At 41.6% G+C, this 18,737-nt stretch overlaps 1 protein-coding gene across 1 annotated transcript in view; it reads right to left on the bottom strand.

Moving 5' to 3' along the window:
• Positions 1 to 18,737, bottom strand: part of UBR3 (ubiquitin protein ligase E3 component n-recognin 3) — a 113,598-nt gene that overhangs the window by 25,410 nt on the left and 69,451 nt on the right. The window contains exons 27-30 of the mRNA XM_056861107.1: positions 13,842 to 13,952; positions 12,065 to 12,265; positions 10,673 to 10,809; positions 2,130 to 2,215 (exon numbers count right to left, since the gene is read on the bottom strand). Of these exons, the coding sequence (XP_056717085.1) occupies positions 2,130 to 2,215; positions 10,673 to 10,809; positions 12,065 to 12,265; positions 13,842 to 13,952 (535 nt within the window). The remainder of the gene's footprint in view (positions 1 to 2,129; positions 2,216 to 10,672; positions 10,810 to 12,064; positions 12,266 to 13,841; positions 13,953 to 18,737) is intronic.

The raw sequence follows: 18,737 nt of genomic DNA, 5'->3' as shown, positions 1-18,737 counted from the left end.
GTACAGTGCGTTCAGTGGTGAGATATGTTAAGCAAAGTTGAACTATATCAGCATCGTGATCATAGTGCTACAAGTATATATAAGTGGAATTGCCAAGGAAGTCAAACATGGTCACATTTAAGTTTTTTGTGTCTTTTTTAACAAGCAACTAACACTATTGGATAAATGGAAGCTGAAAGGGAGGGTTGTGACAGTCTAATCTCCTCAGGATGCTTGAAGATTATTTACAACCATAATAAAAGAAGGCCAGGTAAAATGTATACTGGAGATTAGGAAAGGTACAAAACTATTTCAAGAGGATGCCAGAATGGTTAATGAGCAGAGTTAAGGAAGCCATAAAAGGCAAGAAAGCTTCCTTTCAACGAAATGCAAGGCCTACTTTAAATGTGATCCTTGTGATTTGGCATAGGCTCAGCACTTTGCTGCCTCTGCAAAGCATCTACCTGTGCTTAGTTAGCACGCCAGCACAACACCAACCTAGGCTAAAGGCCTCACATGTGTTATGTGTATCTAGCTGCTGCGCACAGGTAGCAGTCCAGTTTAAACGAGACACTGGATTCATGCATGGTCGCGCAAGGGAGTCCTTTCACCTTGCCAGCATGAAGTTTATATCAGGTCAAAGACTTGTGCAACTGAAGAAAATAAAGGAGGAACATGGATGCCACAAAATAAATATCAATCACGCATAAGGAAAGGAAAAGGGAAAAAAATAACTGCATGCTAAAATCATCAAGGCTAAAATCATTAGAGAGAAAGAATAAAACATTCCTTGAAATGCTTCAGAAGCAAGAAGCCAGCTAGGCCATGTAAAAGCATGAAAGATTATAAGGACATTGCAGAGAAATGGAATGAATTCTATGCACCTGCCTTCCACAGTGGAAGATGCCTGACAGATACTCAGGTCTGAAACAAGTTTCCTGAGGCAGAGGCATCAGAAAAACTAAGCCAAATAGAGCAGACAAGAGATAATGTTCCAGGGCTAGCTGACAAACTGCAAATTAACAAGTCATCGAGTCCAGATGGCATACACTGAAGAGTTCTGAGAGAGCTCCAGTACGAAACTGATGAGCCTGTACAGATAACGTCACTAAAGCTGATCTTATTTAAGAATTGTGATAATATGGGATAATGAAAACAACGATTCAGTGTCAGAAACTACAAAACCAGCGAAAACTCCTTACTTCATATATTTACTGATGGAATTTAAATCTGCGGTGACCAGTGGAAAAAAGTAATCTTTGGGTCTATCCTATGCAGTTTTACCCTTCTAAGTTTACTGAAGTCAATTAGCTTAAAAGGGTTTAACTCTGCTTAGGATGGTGCTGTAAGTTCTCACGGCAGGCTGAGATGTTTAGCCAGTTTTCATTAAACTGCATCACAGTTTACATATTAGAAAGATAAACTACATTATCTTACAGTCTTTGTATCTGACAAAGTGAGCTTTGACTCATGAAAGCTTATACCCAAGAAAATTTAGTTGGTTTTTAAAGTGCCACTGGACTTGAATGATGTCACGGTGCATTTCTTTAAAATGTCAAGGCCAAATTTATGTATTTAGCTTTATTAACAGATACAGTATCCTTGTAGGGTTTTTTCTCCCATCAAGGACATTGGGACTTGAAATAAAATGGCCCATATTAGAATCTATGGCATTTGCAATACTGTATACAGTTCTGGTTGCCATATCTTAAAAAGTTTACAGAAGAGGGCAACCAAGATGGTTAGACTCAAAGAAAGGATAAATAGTCTGGGGCTTCTTGATTTAGCACAAGATAACAAAGTTGGGGGGGCAACGGTTTATAAAATGATGCACAGGATAGAAAAAGTGGGTACAGGGGACTTCTATTCCCTCTCCAATACTACTAGAACTCAGGACACCCAATAAAGTTGATGGAAAATACATTCAGGATGGAAAAAGGAAGTGCTGTTTCACTCAATGAGTAACTGAACTGTGGAAGCCGCTGCCAGTAGACATACTGATGACCACAACCACATACAACTTTAAAAGGGGATTAGACAGATTCACAGTGGGGGAAGAAAACCAGAAAGAGCTCCTCAAAATATTTTAAACTTTTTAGGAAGCCATATTAAAATGGTTCAAAAATCACATTGAAACTCAATATACATACGTAAACATGATCTCTTTCCAGCGGTACTTGCACCTCCTTGACAGAGATTGCCTCCCTGATGCACCAGTTCAAGTTCCAAATTTGTCCTGTTTTTAAAAAGAAAGGGAAAATTCTGTAATTAAAATTACTATAAAAAAGAAATAAACTGACCTTATAAGCCTTGGTTGGCCATGCTGCATCTTTGACACATGTTTTCAAATGACACCATATGTAAGTATTGTCTATGAATGCAAGTACTTCTTAGCCGGCATGGCGTAGTGGTTGCAGTGCATTGGACTAGGACCTGAAAAAATCCAAGTTCAAACCCCCACTCTTCCACAGAAGTTCACTGGGTGACCTTGGGCCAGTCACACAATCTCGGTCTAACCTACCTCACAGGATACAATACTATGATGATATGGAGCAGGGGAGAATAACGTAAGCTGCTTTGGGTCCCCACTGAGGAGAAAGGAAGGGTATAAATGAAGTAAGCAAATAAATAAATAAATCTTCGAATGCAATTTAGAAGAAAAAGAGTTGGCTTTTATATGCCGACTTTCTCTACCAGTTAAGGAAGAATCAAACCAGTTTGCAATCACCTTCCCTTCCCCTCCCCATAACAGACACCCTGCGAGGTAGGTGGGGCTGAAAGAACGTGACTAGCCCAAGCTAGTCTTCATGTGTAGAAGTGAGGAAACAAATCCAGTTCACCAGATTAGCCTCCGCCGCTCATGTGGAGGAGAGGGGAATCAAACCTGGTTCTCCAGGTCCACCGCTCCAAACCACCACTCTTAACAACCACACTACGCTGGCTCTCTTTACATAGATCCCTACACAAAAGTAACACTATATCAAATTAAGTGGAGCTTAAACCCTATGCCTTGCTTTGTAAGGTGACTAAAAAGTGTTTTGAACATGGATGGCCAATGGAACAGACTAAGCTTGCTGCAATGTTAGATAGTTTCAGCAGGTAGCTGTGTTGGTCTGCAGGAGAATAACTAGAGTCCAGTAGCACCTCAGAGACCAACAAGATTTTGGGGGTATAAGCTACTGAGAGTCAAAGCTCCCCCTGTCATATACCTGACAACCTTGTTCATTCCTAAGAATGCTACTGGACTCGAATCTAGCTGAAAAATAAGAGTGAGCGAGAAGGGAAATAAAACCCCAAAGAAAAGACAAACAAAAAGTCGAAAGCACAAATCGGGGCCAGTTCAGGCATTACTTTCCAAGCAGAGCTCTCAAACCCCTATGACTCTTGTGCACACGCGATCCTCCCATAAGGAGAAATATTCCATGCACCACATTCATTTGATGTGGTAATCTTCACAGCATCTCATTTTAAACTACCCATAGTTCTAGGAACAATGCAGTAGGCCCAGAAGATACTCAACTGTGCCCGAGAATTACGGGTAGCTAAAATACAAACCAGTGTGATTACACATTGATTTGTCATTTTACAGTCAACAATGAGAGGGAAAGACTGCGCAAGACTCTGAAGTGCTACACTGAACAGGTCCTAGGTGCGCTGTCTTAATAGTACATCTTTCTGGATTGTGGCATTAGAGCCCAGCTAAGAAAAAAAATGCAGAGAAAACAGAAACAGTTCACTCTAAGTGAAACATTATGCAAGGATTCCAGCTGCATCAACTAGAAGGCAAGGTTTTCCCATATGCAATGTTTGCTAAAATATATTCACACATTACTAAAATACTAATATTTTAAAATGTTAATATCCTTAAGTTTGCTGCTTGTGTCACCAATTTTTGAAAAAACGCTTTAATCCTCCCTACTCCAGGAAAAAAAAGCAATTTAACATTGATAATGTTCCTGCTCTGAGCTCCATCTGGTTGCTGCTGATAAGGGCATCTGTGTGACAAGGGAATTTTCCACTCTTCAGGCGATTTGCAGTGCTCGCTGAACTTCTAAAAACCTACCAGCAAAGTAGCTGAGGCCCGAATGTAGTATCAGTGGATAGAATAGGAAACACTGATCACATGTTCGTTTGCCAAGGGAATATTAAAGAGACCATGGTTTATTTCCACAAGCCTTTTAATTTTCCTCATTTGCTACTCAAAACTCAAGTAAAACTCCCAACTCTTACTTTAGCCAAGAGATGCGCTTGATCAGGAAATCTTTTCAATACTTTGCCAGATAGCAAAAAACCTTTGCTTTTCAGAAAAACATTTCCCTATTTCTGATGGAAGAAGGAGAAGCAGAAATCCTGCAAAAAAGATGTTTCAAGGCAGCTCAAAATGAACAATATGAACTCAGTGCAACGAATATTAAAGCTCTCCTACCAAGGTCATGCAGGTGGTGACCACTGAAAAGCGTCTCCACCTTCTACAACAGCACAGCACGCCTCTCCAAAGACATTCAGTCTCCACAGCAAAGACACAAGTTCTCTGCTGCAAGATCCTGCCCTCTTCTCCCAAAGATTATCAGCAAAAAGCTACAAATTCAAAACAGACAAAGGGTTCCTGCCATTTCCAAGTCAAGCGCACTGCTCCTGTTCTCGATGGCCCTGGTCAGGCCTGATTCATATACAGGCACACACTTAAAGTCTACTTAGCTATCCTATATCATATCATTTAACTCCTAGCCAGAGGAACACCTCAGAAATGTTTTTGGTTTATTCTGGGTATAGTACACAAGTGAGAGCCAGCGTGAAGTAGTTGTTAAGGCATCGGACTAGGATCTGGGAAACCCAGGTTCGAATCCCCACTCAGGCCATGAAAGCTTGCTGGGTGACCTTGGGCCAGTCACACACTCTCAGCCTCGACCCTGGCAATTATTTGGATGGGAGACCTCCAAGGAATACCAGGGGCGTGATGTGGAGGCAGGCAATGGCAAACCACCTCTGAACGTCTCTTGCCTTGAAAACCCTACTTGGTCGCCATAAGTCAACTGTGACTTAACAGCGAAAAAATAAAAAATAATAATAAAGTGTACCTTTTATTAAGCATTAATTTCTTAACATTGCCTAAATCAACAAAACATTATACCATCCATCATTGTTACACAGATGATAATTAAAGGATAGCAATTACATGAGTCCAAAGATAAGTCAGTCACAGGCAAGGAGCCCCTTCTGAGAAGAAGCCCTCAATAAACTCAACTTCCCCTATTTATAACTGCAAACACCATGCAAGGTTATCTACACTTAAAATGCCTTCTTAATATATATTAAAACTTATAGTTCATTTTTGCTACTATTTATCTTAACGAAGTCTGTTTAAGAATAGGGATTACAAGTTTCTCGTACATATGAGTATCTTTTGGCCCTCAACCAACACTCCCATCTTTGAACCTGTTAGGGAGAAGTGTAAGGTACTTCACCTAGGCAGAAACAACTTAAGGAACAGGTACAGGATGGGGGATAGTCGGCTTGACAACAGTACATGTGAAAGAGATCTGGGAGTCTTAGTGGACCACAAACTGAATATGAGTCAACAGTGTGATATGGTGGCTAAGAAGGCTAATGCAATTCTGGGCTGCATCAAAAAAAGTATTGTGACTAGATCAAGGGAAGTAATACTACCACTGTATTCTGCATTGGTCAGACCTCACTTGGAATACTGTGTCCAGTTTTGGGCTCCACAATTTAAGAAGGTTGTTGACAAGTTGGAGGGGGTCCAGAGGAGAGCGACCAGAATGGTCAAAGGTCTGGAATCTATGCCCTATGAGGAGAGACTTAAGGAGTTGGGTTTGTTTAGTCTGGAGAAGAGAAGGTTAAGGGGTGACATGATAGCCATGTTTAAATATCTGGATGCCATGTTAATGAGGGAACTAGCTTGTTCTCTGTTGCTTCAGAGACTAGAACACGGAGTAATGGATTTAAACTAAGAGAAAAGCGATTCCACCTAAACATTAGGAAGAACTTTCTGACAGTGAGGGCGGTTCGAAGTGGAATGCCCTGCCTCGGGGGGTGGGGTGGAGTCCTTGTCTTTGAAGGTCTTTAAGCAGAGGCTGGATGGCCATCTGTTGGGAGCGCTTTGATTTTGGGATCCTGCATGACAGGGGGTTGGACTGGATGGCCCTTGTGGTCTCTTCCAACCTTGTGTGATTTTGTGAACCTTATCTCCACTTCTGAGAAGCTGGACATTCGTACCATTCTTAGACGCTCCTGCACCTGAGCCTTAACAAATTATATGTATTGATAATGGGTTAGATGGCTTCTAATCTACAGTAGGCCACATAATCATAATACTAGTCTGTTGGTTCTCATCCGTCTCCAAGGTTATTCTATTGATAATTTATTGGAAATGCTATTGCTTTACTAGGTTGATAACTGCACACATCGTATAAGGAAGACATATGTAAACCAGTATTACAACTAGAGTAAATCTTACCAGATGTTTGAGTAATTGGTAATATAGTATACAACCTATATACATGCCTGGTTTGATTTAAACTGTTCGTATATGTATATATTTCTGTAAGTGTGTGCAGGTGTTACATGGGTTTTAATTGACCAATGATGAAGGCCAAATAGGCCATAACGTGTCTGGCATGTGGTTAGAGACATCAACCTCAGGAAATGCCATTGTGCTCTTTTAAAGTTTTTAAATAATTTTAATCTAGACATAGCGCTTCAGGCTAGCTGTTTCTGTGCACACAGGCATGTTCTATGCTTTCTTTTGGTCAAGTCCAGCAACTGTTCCCCTATATTTTTGGTCATATCTGTGACACTCCTTAGAAAGTAGATGCCTGACCTTTGGGGCTATTTTCTCTCCACAAATATATCCCTACCCCGACTACGACACAGTTCCAAGCCCTTTACAGACCTCCTCCTTCTCCTGAGGGAGCAATTCCCTCTTCTCTCTTAGCCAAGGGTGAAAGTAAGCAAGTACAACGTGGTATGAAGTATCAGTAAGAGAGTGGCCAATACAGCCTGCCCCAGTAAAAAATTAACTTTCACACCTGCTGTTAGCACAATACAAGGGTTAGCCCAACTGTGTGATACTCTCACACCTATCTAGGAAATAGACCAACTTTCTTGTCCCCCCTCAGCAACAATCTTGTTAAAGACTAACAAATTTTTATGGTATAAGCTTTCACAGACTAATTTTCATCTGTAAGAGAACTAGAATTGTACACTTTGAATTTGGAATGAGTTCACAGGTATCATGCTAAACCATCTGGTCCTCATTTTCAATCCATTAGCCACTGAAGAATGTAATCTCTTGCAGGATTTTCTTCCCTTTAAAAGCAAAAGTCTGCTGTCAGTCAGAGTTCTGTAAGATGCCATTATTTGTACTCTGGTGTAGGGGTTAAGAGCTGCAGACTCTAATCTGGAGAACCGGGTTCGATTCCCCACTCCTCCACATGAAGCCTGCTGTGTGACCTTGGGCCAGTCACAGTTCTCTCAGAACTCTCTCTGCCCCACCTACCTCACAAGGTGTCTACTGCTTAATCGCTGATTTTATATATATAGATATATCGATATCGATATAGATATAATTAAAAACAAACATTAAAATCAGCTTTGAAATATATATATATATATATATTTCAAAGCTGATTTTAATGTTTGTTTTTAATTGCTGAATGTATAGGTGTATTGTTTTTAAAAGTTGATTTTAACAACTTTTTAATTGTTCGCCACCTTGACAGGTCTAATTAGGCAGAAAGGCAGCATTCATATGTTTAAATAAATAAGTAAATACAAAAAACGTGTGTGTGGGGGGGGGGCTTATAAAAGGTAAAAGTACCTCCCTACTGATCTCCAGAAACTTGGAACTTACCCTGAACTGCCAGGAGAATCAATAGCAAGCTGTTTGAATGTTTAAAATCTCACGGGGTTAGCACAAGTCCCTGATGCATGCGTACATAAATCTTTGGAACCTGGCTTATACTAGTAATAATTCAATGTGCTTTATGATATAATCTTGGGGTGCTACTACACAAAATTGACACTCCTCTTAAAGTTATTTCAGAGCTGTCCCTCTGTCACATTGGTCAGGGTCATTGCAGTACAACACGTTCTGCTCCTCTTCAGCGGGTCGGACTACACAGGCTTTATGAGACCAATAATCCTGTGATGCTGCAATACAGTCCTGGAATCGCTTATTTAAGAAAAAGAGCAAACTCACATGACTAAGCAACAAGTCTGAAAACTGCATGTATTTTCCAACTGACTTAAATTTCTAATATTTTTATAAAGGTCAAAATAAGAAGTTATTCATCAACTTGGGGGGGGGGAGGTCAGTGTTCCTCTACATAGCTTCACGGGCTCGGTCACAATGCAGTGAATGCTCAAAGTTCAAAAAGGTTACTAGCTGTCCTCTTGAAACTTCCTTAAGGTCCAATGCACTGTGCAGAAAAATGGGTATGGGATTGTCTTGATATATCTCAATCAACTGGTAAAGCAGATAATGATGTGCAATATCGGGGGGGGGGGGGAGATGGAACCTTCACACCAACAGAAGTTGACTGAAGCATTATCACAGCATCTCTGGGGATCAGGTACATGCGCTATTTCTTAAATCTAAACAGGTTCTGACGATAAAGGAGGGAAGGGGCCAACAGCCCAGTTGAAGGGCACTCTGTAACATCTGTCTCAACAACAGGAAGGCTGAATACCGCCTTACTGTGGAGAAACCAGGAAGTGTAATGATAGGAAGACACATCAACTCCTAGAATCTTTTCCCAGGACGGGTTGTAGAGAAAGGACCTCCTGCAGACCTCGTGCCGGATCTCGTGGGTGCGTCCACTGACAGCAGCCCTTTCTCCCGGTGCAAAAAGCCTTCTCTCAACACAAGAGGCTATGAGGGCTGACGGCTCTTTGCTCAAGGGGAAAGCACTACCTTCTGCCAAACACATCTGCAGGGTGCAGTCCATCGTCTGCATTTCTATGGCTGCTTCTCTCCTCTCCGCGGCAGCAGGAGGAGAACTGAGGGAGGAGTGCACCCCTCCGCCCCCTTGTCATGTGCCCAATTGGGTAGGAAGAGCCATTAGGCTCCAGGCCCGCAGTGAGGGGAGGGGGGAGCACTCCCTGACGCTGGGAGCTAACTTAAGAAGCTTTCCAATAGGAATCCGTGTCTGGCTGCTGCGCAAGCGTAGTTCCCACATGGGACTGCTCAGAGAACACAATGACGAACTGACATGAATAACAAACTAGGCTGCTTCATATGAGATATTCTGTGGATACATACAGCCTTTTAAAACCAGCACAGTACATATTTGCATTGTAGCTATAGCCAAATACAACATATATTATTAGCTTATAATCAATGAAGTGTCACAGAACATGATTTGCCTGGTTTCCTCCCTGCTCTTTCAGTCCCTTCCAACTCTCAGAAAGCTCATTGCTGTCGTTGAAAAAGGCTGCAGAAACAGAGAGGCAAGTGGGAAAACTCTGCATGCTTTCCACCGATCTTGGTTGAATACAGGCCACGGTGAGAGGAGCATCTAATTTTCTAAGCCACAGGCTCTCAAACTGCCTGAAGTAGGAACCAACTTCTAAATTTGCTCTACTTTTTGGAACCCGCTTGCAAAGTGAACTCCGGGTTACTTTCCCTCTTATCAATGTAAAACTCAAGAATCTCACCTCAGTTCACACCAGACAAGATTATATTTTCTTTTTCATTTTGCGGTATTTATAAATACATAGTATTGTTGAGTACTTCATAGCCATTTCATGCATTACTCAGTGGCAAACCCAAGTTTGCCATCAAGCCTCCCAGACCACCTCCCGGCTTTCCCCATTCCACCTCTTCTCTCTTTGTCTCATGAGCCTCCTGCAAGAGATCAGTGATCCTCTGTTGGGTCCCATTTGAGAACCACTCCTTTAAGCATTAGATGGAAATCTACAGGAACACACACAGAAGCACTTCCTTCTGTGCTACCTTTGCAGAACCTCGGGAGTTAAGGACTCTTTTTGGCAGGGCCTAAATTTCTCCATTTTGCACGCATGCATACAGACACAACTTTGGGGACCCTACTTGGGTAGAAAGGCTGCAACAAAATACTTGAATAGGTACTATTTTAAAGCATTTCTGATGTCTAGAATCACCAAGTGAACAGAAAATTTGTAATTCATGGATCATTCCTCCTTGCAAGAAATAATTTATTTATTTAGTCTTAACTTCAAAACGAAGAAAAACATAAAGAAACTAAAAATAGAATCAGGAATCAAACATCCATTTCTTTAGTCGGTGAAAATACATTAAAACCTAAGTCAAATGAAAATTGAGTATTTAAATAAATGTGAGTTTTCATGACTGACTCGAATGGAGTCATGCCAAACAATCCAGCGGTATTTTGCACGTACAAGAACTCTGATTTCAGGCATTAAACTACATCCTTTTTCATTTCAACAGAGGCAGCTTAGTCCTTGAGTACTGCACTGGAAAAGATGGAAGATCCACACACACAAATATATATTAGTATACCCAAAAAGGCCTAGGTCTCCAAGAAAGGTAGAATTCTAGTTCTATGCATAACACTCTCTCAAAACGGAACTAGTAAAGAAAACGGTGCCAACTATTCAATTAATTTGAACAAAAGGGGAATGAGGAAGTGACAAACAGGAAGAATGTGTTAAAAGATATGTCTTAACCCACCTGGCTACAGAATACATGAAAAGGAAATCGTTGTCTGGTGATCCAGGAGTCTTGCTGTAATCAGTGTATTTTTTCTGGGTAGTGCTTTTTATATCCTTCATCACAGACTCCATTTCTTTGCTTAAGTTGGTTTCTGACTGTACATATTTTTGTAAAAAAATTAGAGGAAAAGGTGACATAAATGGCTGGTTTATCTAGAGTCAAGACTGCATAATAAATCAGGAAAAAATAAGAATGGTTTTCATTTATGATATAATAGTTATGTGCATTAGAAGCTGAAATATTTTACAGTGAAATGGCATCATAAGAACATAAGAAAAGCCATGCTGGATCAGACCAAGACCCATCAAGTCGGGCAGTCTGTTTACACAGTGGCCAACCAGGTGCCTCTAGAAAGCCCACAAACAAGATGACTGCAGCAGAATTATCCTGCCTGTGTTCCACAGCACCTAAGATAATAGGCATGCTCCATTGTTACTGGAGATAATAGGTATGCATCGTGACTAGTATTGATTTTTACTAGTAGCCATGGATAGCCCTATCCTCCATGAACATGTCCACTCCCCTCTTAAAGCCTTCCAAGTTGGCAGCCATCACATCCTGGGGCAGGGAGTTCCACAATGTAACCATTCGTTAAATACAGAGTTGGACACAGTCCTTCTAATAGGTATGATTCTACAAATAATTCAGGTGGCTATTTGTTGCAATTTCTCAACAAGCAACCAACACTGAACACACTAATCCTTTGCAAGTAAAAGTTCTGTTCTAACACACCCCTGAACAGAACTGTGATTGCTAAGGCTAAAGAATTCTAACAGTACCATCCTAAGTAAAGTTACACCCTTCTAAGTTCACTGCAGTCAATGTGGCATAGAAGGGTGTAACTCTGCTTAGTATGGCACAGTAAAGAGTATATAACGTTAACAACATCTTTCTGAATGTCACTATAAAAACTTCCAAGATGCAAACCTACATATATAAATCCTAATAAAATATATAGTTCACACCTTCTAAATGTTCTCTTGACCGACACGTTTTAAAAGGCTCCCAGTTACGAGGGATTGATGAGTTGTACTATACAGAAATGGTGTTCCAAGTAATACCGTTCAGTTCTGCATAAAGCAAAAACCTGACACAAGAATTTTTAATGACTGAACTCTGGGAGCAAAAATGTCACAATGTCACAGCCCACTTTAATGGCAATGTAATAGAATTTAGAAGTAATATTTTAACAGTTATTTAAGCTCTTAAATAGAGAAATGGAACATCCAGCTTGTTAAGTTTTACAAAATATAAATGAGTCATGCAGAAGGGGAGAAAGAGAGAGAGAAAAGGAAGCTGAAAGGTGGAGACAAATTAACAAGGATCTTTCTGCCTTACACTGATGCTTACTGGGAAAGTTCCCAGCTGCTCTTGAAGCTCTTCGACTTCCTTTATGAGATCTTGCATGCTCTTGTTACTGCGACACTGCCAAAGGCTTCTCTCCACATTGTTGCCAGGATAACATGGGAGGACACTGTTGGCAAACTGCCTACATAAAGGACAAGTAAATTCTCCTTTCTCCACCGAAAATCCCTGGAGGACCTGATCATTCTGAAAGAAACAAAGATGCAAGTGAAATTCTGAAGATGATAAGCAACTGTGATCTGTAAAATTCCGAAGAGAGCACAAGGTCAGAAATCAGAAGTTTGCCTTGCTCTCTCTCAAGAGAGACTGTCAAGAGACTGTCCAGGACTTGAACACATGAAGCTGCCTTATACTGAATCAGACCCTGGGTCCATATAACTCAGTATTGTCTACTCAGACCAGCAGCGGCTCTCCGGAGTCTCAGGCAGAGGTCTTTCACATCACCTACTTGCCTAGTCCCTTTAACTGGAGATGCCGGGGATTGAACCTGGAACCTTCTGCATGCAAAGCAGATGCTCTACCACTGAGCCACAGCCCCTCCCAGTTACTCAGCTACAAGCAAGAATAACGCTATTTGAGTAACAAAGGTTGAATACAAGCCTAAAGTTTAAGGAAGCAAGCCTTAGAGAGCCAGTGTGGTATAGTGGTTAAGAGCAGTGGTTTGGAGCAGTGGACTCTGATCTGGAGAACCAGGTTTGATTCCCCACTCCTTCACATGAGCGGCGGAGGCTAATCTGGTGAATTGGATTTGTTTCTCCACTCCTACATGTGAAGCCAGCTTGGTGACCTTGGGCTGGTCACATTCTCTCAGCCTCACCTACCTCACAGGGTGTCTGTTTTGGGGAAGGGAAGGTGATTGTAAGACATTTTGATTCTTCCTTAAGTGGTAGAGGAAGTCGGCATATAAACACCAACTCTTCTACTTAGAGCCAGAGTGGAGTTAACACTTTAGTGTGTTGGACTTGGACGTGGGAGAATCCCCAGCTTGCCATGGAAGCCTGCAGGGTGACCCTGGGCCAGTCACACACTCTCAGGGCCAGTCACACTCTCTCAGCCTAACCTACCTCACAGGGCAGTGAGGATAAAAAGGAGAGAACTACCACTCTGACGCTCTTCAGAAGGCACAGATGAGCATCTTGAAGAATGCTGTAATCGCTAATCAACCTCCCCAATTTATGGCAGCAAAAGTGCCCATTGGTGCTTACAGAACACTGGTGAGAGGTTGCAGGAACTGGTTTATTCCTTGACTGCATTTCCTTCTCCATCTCCCATGGCAATAATTACTTTTCTATTGCCTCACCTCCTTCTTCAAAAAAAGCCAACAGAGATTTAGGGGTTGAGGCGACTTCAACACTGCAATTTTAACATGCAGAGGGCAAACTGGTTGTTTGGGAGGATGCTAGAGCTACTAACATATCAAACCAGCCAATTAAATAAAAGTGTTGTTGAATACAACATACAAGCTCTCTGTACATTACTTAAGCAGACAAAGGGCTGTGATACTTGCAAAGCCCAACACAGGCTGAAACGGAACTGAAAACGGAACAAAAAAAGTTCAACACTGAATTTTCACAATCTGGACCTTATTGTAAAGGTAGAAGCACAACCATACATGTCAAACAATGGATTTCAGACCCTGCATTATAAAAATACTCATTTATAAATGCAGAAGCCCTGTGGTTTTAACAACTGTCAACAGCAAAAATCCACAGTGATTTAAACAGGAAAAGGCCAATAACTGAAAATGTTTGTTTCGACTTACCCGTAATGACTCCATGTAGGATTTATGGCAATCTATGTGCAGTGTGTGTCCACAGGTTTGTACATACACACCTCCTTCCCAGCCAATTGATACTGACTGCAGACAGGAACTCTTTAAAAAGACACAACAAACATAAGATTTTAGAGTTTTTAAAAATATGAACACCGCTGTTTTAAAACGTAGAAATGATGTTCATATCCTGGAAACAACTGACACAAGTCTTGAATAATGGTATAAGTTGTCACTGCCCACTTGAAGAAATGGTTTCTAGAACCTACAGGGCAGGTTCTTAACAGAAAATTCAGCAGTAAAATGCATATGTACTCCAAGGACTTTGAGTCTCTTAATATAATGATAGTCAGGTGAAGCTCTTGTTCCCCCAGGGAGCTGAATGGCCTTTGTGCTTGAAATCTTGTACTCTGGCCAAAGGAATGATGGAACATGCCACGGTGGAGTGATGTGCAGAAGAGGAACTGTTGTTGCCTAAATAAAAAGGATATGGAATCCCCTGAAGAAATACCTCCATGGCATCAATACTATCCTGCTAGCCAACGTCTCCTCCTCTGTTTACAAGCTTCACCATGAAGGTAAGGGCCTTCAGATCCAGGTACTCTCTAGTACTGGGCCTACATTCCAGCAGTTGCAACACACCCTTGGGCAAAGTTTTTCTTCTGTCTGAAGAGTTGCTGGATTTGCACAACACTGATTGGCCAGTCACTTCTCCCCCTGCTCCCTTGCCACTTCAGCCAATTGCACAAGGGCAATTTTTAGTCTGGAACCAGGTACATGCTCCAGTATAATGCAGAAGAAGTAGAACTTGCCCCACAGCCTTTCGCCTGGAAAATTCCAGGGATCAGGAGTGTCAATTCTCCCTGCAGAAGGACAAGAAAACCTGACCCCTCCGGGCTTACCATACTATGCAGGCTACTGAGGGTGGAGGGCAGACAGACAGCAGCTGTCCACTCTCTTTGCCAACCGTTTCTTTAAATGAAAACATAAGGCTTGAGACCAACTTTCTCTAGAGCAACCTGATAGTCCAGCTTAGCTGGACCTCGTCAGAGCTTGGAAACTAAGTATGGTTGGCCACGGTTAGTCCTTGGATGGGAGACCACCACGAAAGTCCTGGGGTCGCCATGAGTCAGTTGTGACTTGGATGGCACACAACTATTATATTTCTGGAGATCAGAAGTCCAGCCCTCTGAAACATCTGACTTCTGACTTCCATGCCTCTAATCTACAGAAGAAATGGGACTTTGTCAGCATGGGTTCGGCTATCTCTAACCCCAAGGAAGATTTGCTTCTGCCCTTTGCTGCTTGAGTAATAGCTCACGTTTTCTTACTGAAACCTTCAAATGAACTAAATACAACCACAAACCTTTGTCTTCCTGCATATAATACTGAAATAAGCCTGGAGTGCCTTTTCGTTGCGGACAACCATATAGGCCATTTTCAAAAGAGAATCGATGCTCTCCTTCTTAGCAAAGTATATGAGTTCAATTTGGTACCTTGCAAACAATTTTGACAACTGAAATGATGCCTTGAAGGCTAATTGCCACTATGGTAAGAATACCTACTGCTGAGGGGACAGCTGATCAACAACAGGATTTTATTGCTTAGCTCAGCTGAACAAACTATTCAGGGGGTTAAGAGAGGCTTTTGTTTGTACGCCATTAGAAATGTAAGGATTAAACCTTCCCTGCTGAGACCATTTTAGCACAGTAATGGTCGAGAAAGCTAAAAGAAAACAGAAACCGCGGATCTAACTTATATCTGCATTGGACCAGGGACTTTCAAACTAAAACAGAAATACTGCAGAATTAATCTAGGTCCCCAAGGATGAAGGATTCCAGCTGCAGTCCTTCAGAAAGGGCTGGTGTTATCTATGGATCCCACAAATCTGTTCCACTAGAGATTTATAAAATTATGCATGGGATGGAGAAAGTGGATAGAGGGAGGTTTTTTTACTCCCTCCCCCATATTAATAGAACTCCTGGACACCCAATTAAATTGTTGGGAAATACGTTCAAGATAGATAAAAGGAAGTACTTTGTTACTCAATGAGTAATTAAAACTGCAGACTTCGCTGCCGGTGGACGGAATGATGGCCACAACCATCGCTTGCTTTAAAAGGGGGTAGACAGATTCATAGAGAGGTAGCCATTGTCACTGACATTTACAGAGGCAGCAAACCTCGGAATACCAGTGCTGGTAGGAAAAGCAAGGGAGGGGCCTTGGCCTCCATGCCCTTTTTATTTGGCCCTCCAGGGCAACTTATTGGCCACTGTGTGAAAAAGGATGCTGAACCAGATGGACCAGTGGTCTACTCCAGCAGGCTGTACTTATGTTCTAGCCGAGACGCTTTTCTCTGGCAGACCCAAGAGAGCCAGTGTGGTGTAGTGGTTAAGAGCGGTGGTTTGGAGTGGTGGAGTCTGATTTGGAGAACCGGTTTTGATTCCCCCACTCCACATGAGGGGCGGAGGCGAATCTGGTGAACTGGATTTGTTTCCCCACTCATACACACGAAGCCAGCTGGGTGGCCTTGGGCAAGTTACAGCTCTGTTAGAGCTCTCTCAGCCCCACCTACCTCACAGGGTGTCTGTTGTGGGGAGGGGAAGGGAAGGTGACTGTAAGCTGGTTTGGGTCTCCCTTAAGTGGTAGAGAAAGTTGGCAAATAAAAACCAACTCTTTTTCTTCTACTTCATCCTCTTTTGAGGTCAGAGGAATCCAACTCACAGACTTCTACCCAAATATGTAGTTTTAGGACACGCTATGTATCCATTTTTTTACATTAAAAGACAGGGTTCCACTATTATCATGGTACTCTGACAAAACAAGATGAAACTACACTAGCGAAAAATACACGTTTGAGCTTGCCTTAAAATTTGACAATTACAAGAATACAAGACAGAGCCTTATCAGATGAAGGTCTGAATACGAAACACAACCCAAGAGTTTCAATTTTTCCTTCCTGTTCTTCACAAAAATAGACAGGAAACATTCTGAGGAACTGGTGATGGAGAAATGGCAAGTGCTTACATTATCTCATTACAGATTATAGTTTTCTGCCCTTCCCACCTTTATTCTTATCTTCTTGCTCTAGTCAAGTTGATTATGCTTTGTATTGTGCTTCTGCATCCTGACTCCCAACTGCCTTTTCTTGGTAACACCTCACTCACTTTCTGAGCTGGCTACAAGAGCTGCTGGATTTTCATTCTTACCTGTATCTATAAAAGTGAGCTTTGACTCTAGAAAGATTATACCCTGGAAAATTTTGTTAGTCTCTAAGGTGCTACTGGACTCAAATTTTGAAGTGCTCACACTGAATCATCCCTTGTATTATGCAACAAGAACAAAGATAGAAAGGACCCTAGCAATATGGGTGAAGAACACCCTTGCCTACAGCTGAAGATGTTCAGCGTCCACACACCATTGGATACTGCATGGTTGTTACACAATAGCCAATACTGCCAACAAGTTTATCTTGTACGCACAGAATAATCCAACTGCAAATGGCTGCTATAGCACAACCATAGCACGTTATCCAACGATGTGCCGATGCAGCCTCAAACTTTCTGGAATGAGAAAGGGGCTTCACAGCATTTGAGGCACGAAAATAGCAGCTAGAAATAGTTTAAATGAAAATTGTTTAAATAGTTTAAACAGTATCACCACTCTGGAAGCTGGGAAAAAATGGCTTGTAAAGCCAGTAAATAAAGAAACAGCAAAACTTTTGGTGAACCCAACGGCTAAGCTCAAAAGACAGCTCGGTTTGTAGACTTTTGACAAACCAAGGGGAAGCATATACAGTACATAAATGAACTTTCCCTTTCCTTTGATCTGCAATCAGTTCCTTTGATCTGCAATCAGTTCAAACAAGAAAACCCAATTGTCCATCATTTTTCTGTAAACTGTACTGCTGAAGAAGAGTCAAATTTTACTCAGGTTCATATGTTGCAAGATGAAAACATGAAGAATCAGACAAAGGGAGTAGCTTGTATTTGAATGGGCCCTTTTCATTATTGCTAGGCTTTTCTGTAATGAAGTTTAAATACTGGGAATAACTTACACTGAACAAAAACTCCCCCCCCCAATATTCAACTCTATAATACTTCTACTGATAAATGCCTCATGGTATTCAACTACAAAAGCTTCATGGTCATAAAAAAGACTTTTGGTTGTATTGAAATGGTTAGTTATTCGGAATCATCAATATAATAGTGGGCCTGGGGTGGTTAGAGACAGACCATATTCAAAGCCTCCTATCTGTTCTAAGAAAAGGATCTATAGGAGCAAATTTCAAATGAATGAGTCTCGCTTCTGGAATTGATATTTCTTTGCACCATTCTCAGAATGTATTTTCATCTCCTCTTTTAGCAGGCAATATAAATGAGAAACAATCAATATGTTAACAAAAAAGCGGTTGGACATGGACCCTCCCTCCCCCTTCAGTGTGTCACTCAGAACCAATCTGTTTATTTTTTACTTCCTATTGCTTCCTGAAAACTGAAAAGGCACTTTCGCACAGGATAATCAGCATAGCAATTTATCGGACAGAGTGTTACAGCTGAGAAACAGATACTTGCATAAGGCCACCCAGTAATCATCATCGCTGAGGAAGGGTTTGAACTTAGGTTTCCCCAGCTGAAGGTGAACAATGTATATAGCCAACTACAGGGGTTCATAGAATCATAGAGTTGGAAGGGAGCACCTGGGTCATCTAGTCCAACCCCCTGCATAATGCAGGAAATTCACAACTACCTCCCCCCCTACACCCCCAGTGACCCCTACTCCATGCCCAGAAGATGGAGTAGCCTCCCCCAGCTCCTTCAATAGAACACTGACAGCAAGATTATGCAATATTAACTGAAATATTTTGCACAGTTACTATTTTAACTT

Source organism: Euleptes europaea, chromosome 15 (assembly GCF_029931775.1).
Source record: "Euleptes europaea isolate rEulEur1 chromosome 15, rEulEur1.hap1, whole genome shotgun sequence".
NCBI classification, from domain to species: Eukaryota; Metazoa; Chordata; class Lepidosauria; order Squamata; family Sphaerodactylidae; genus Euleptes; species Euleptes europaea.
The sequence above is the reverse complement of the archived record's forward strand: the minus strand, read 5'-3'. Positions and strand labels throughout refer to the sequence as shown.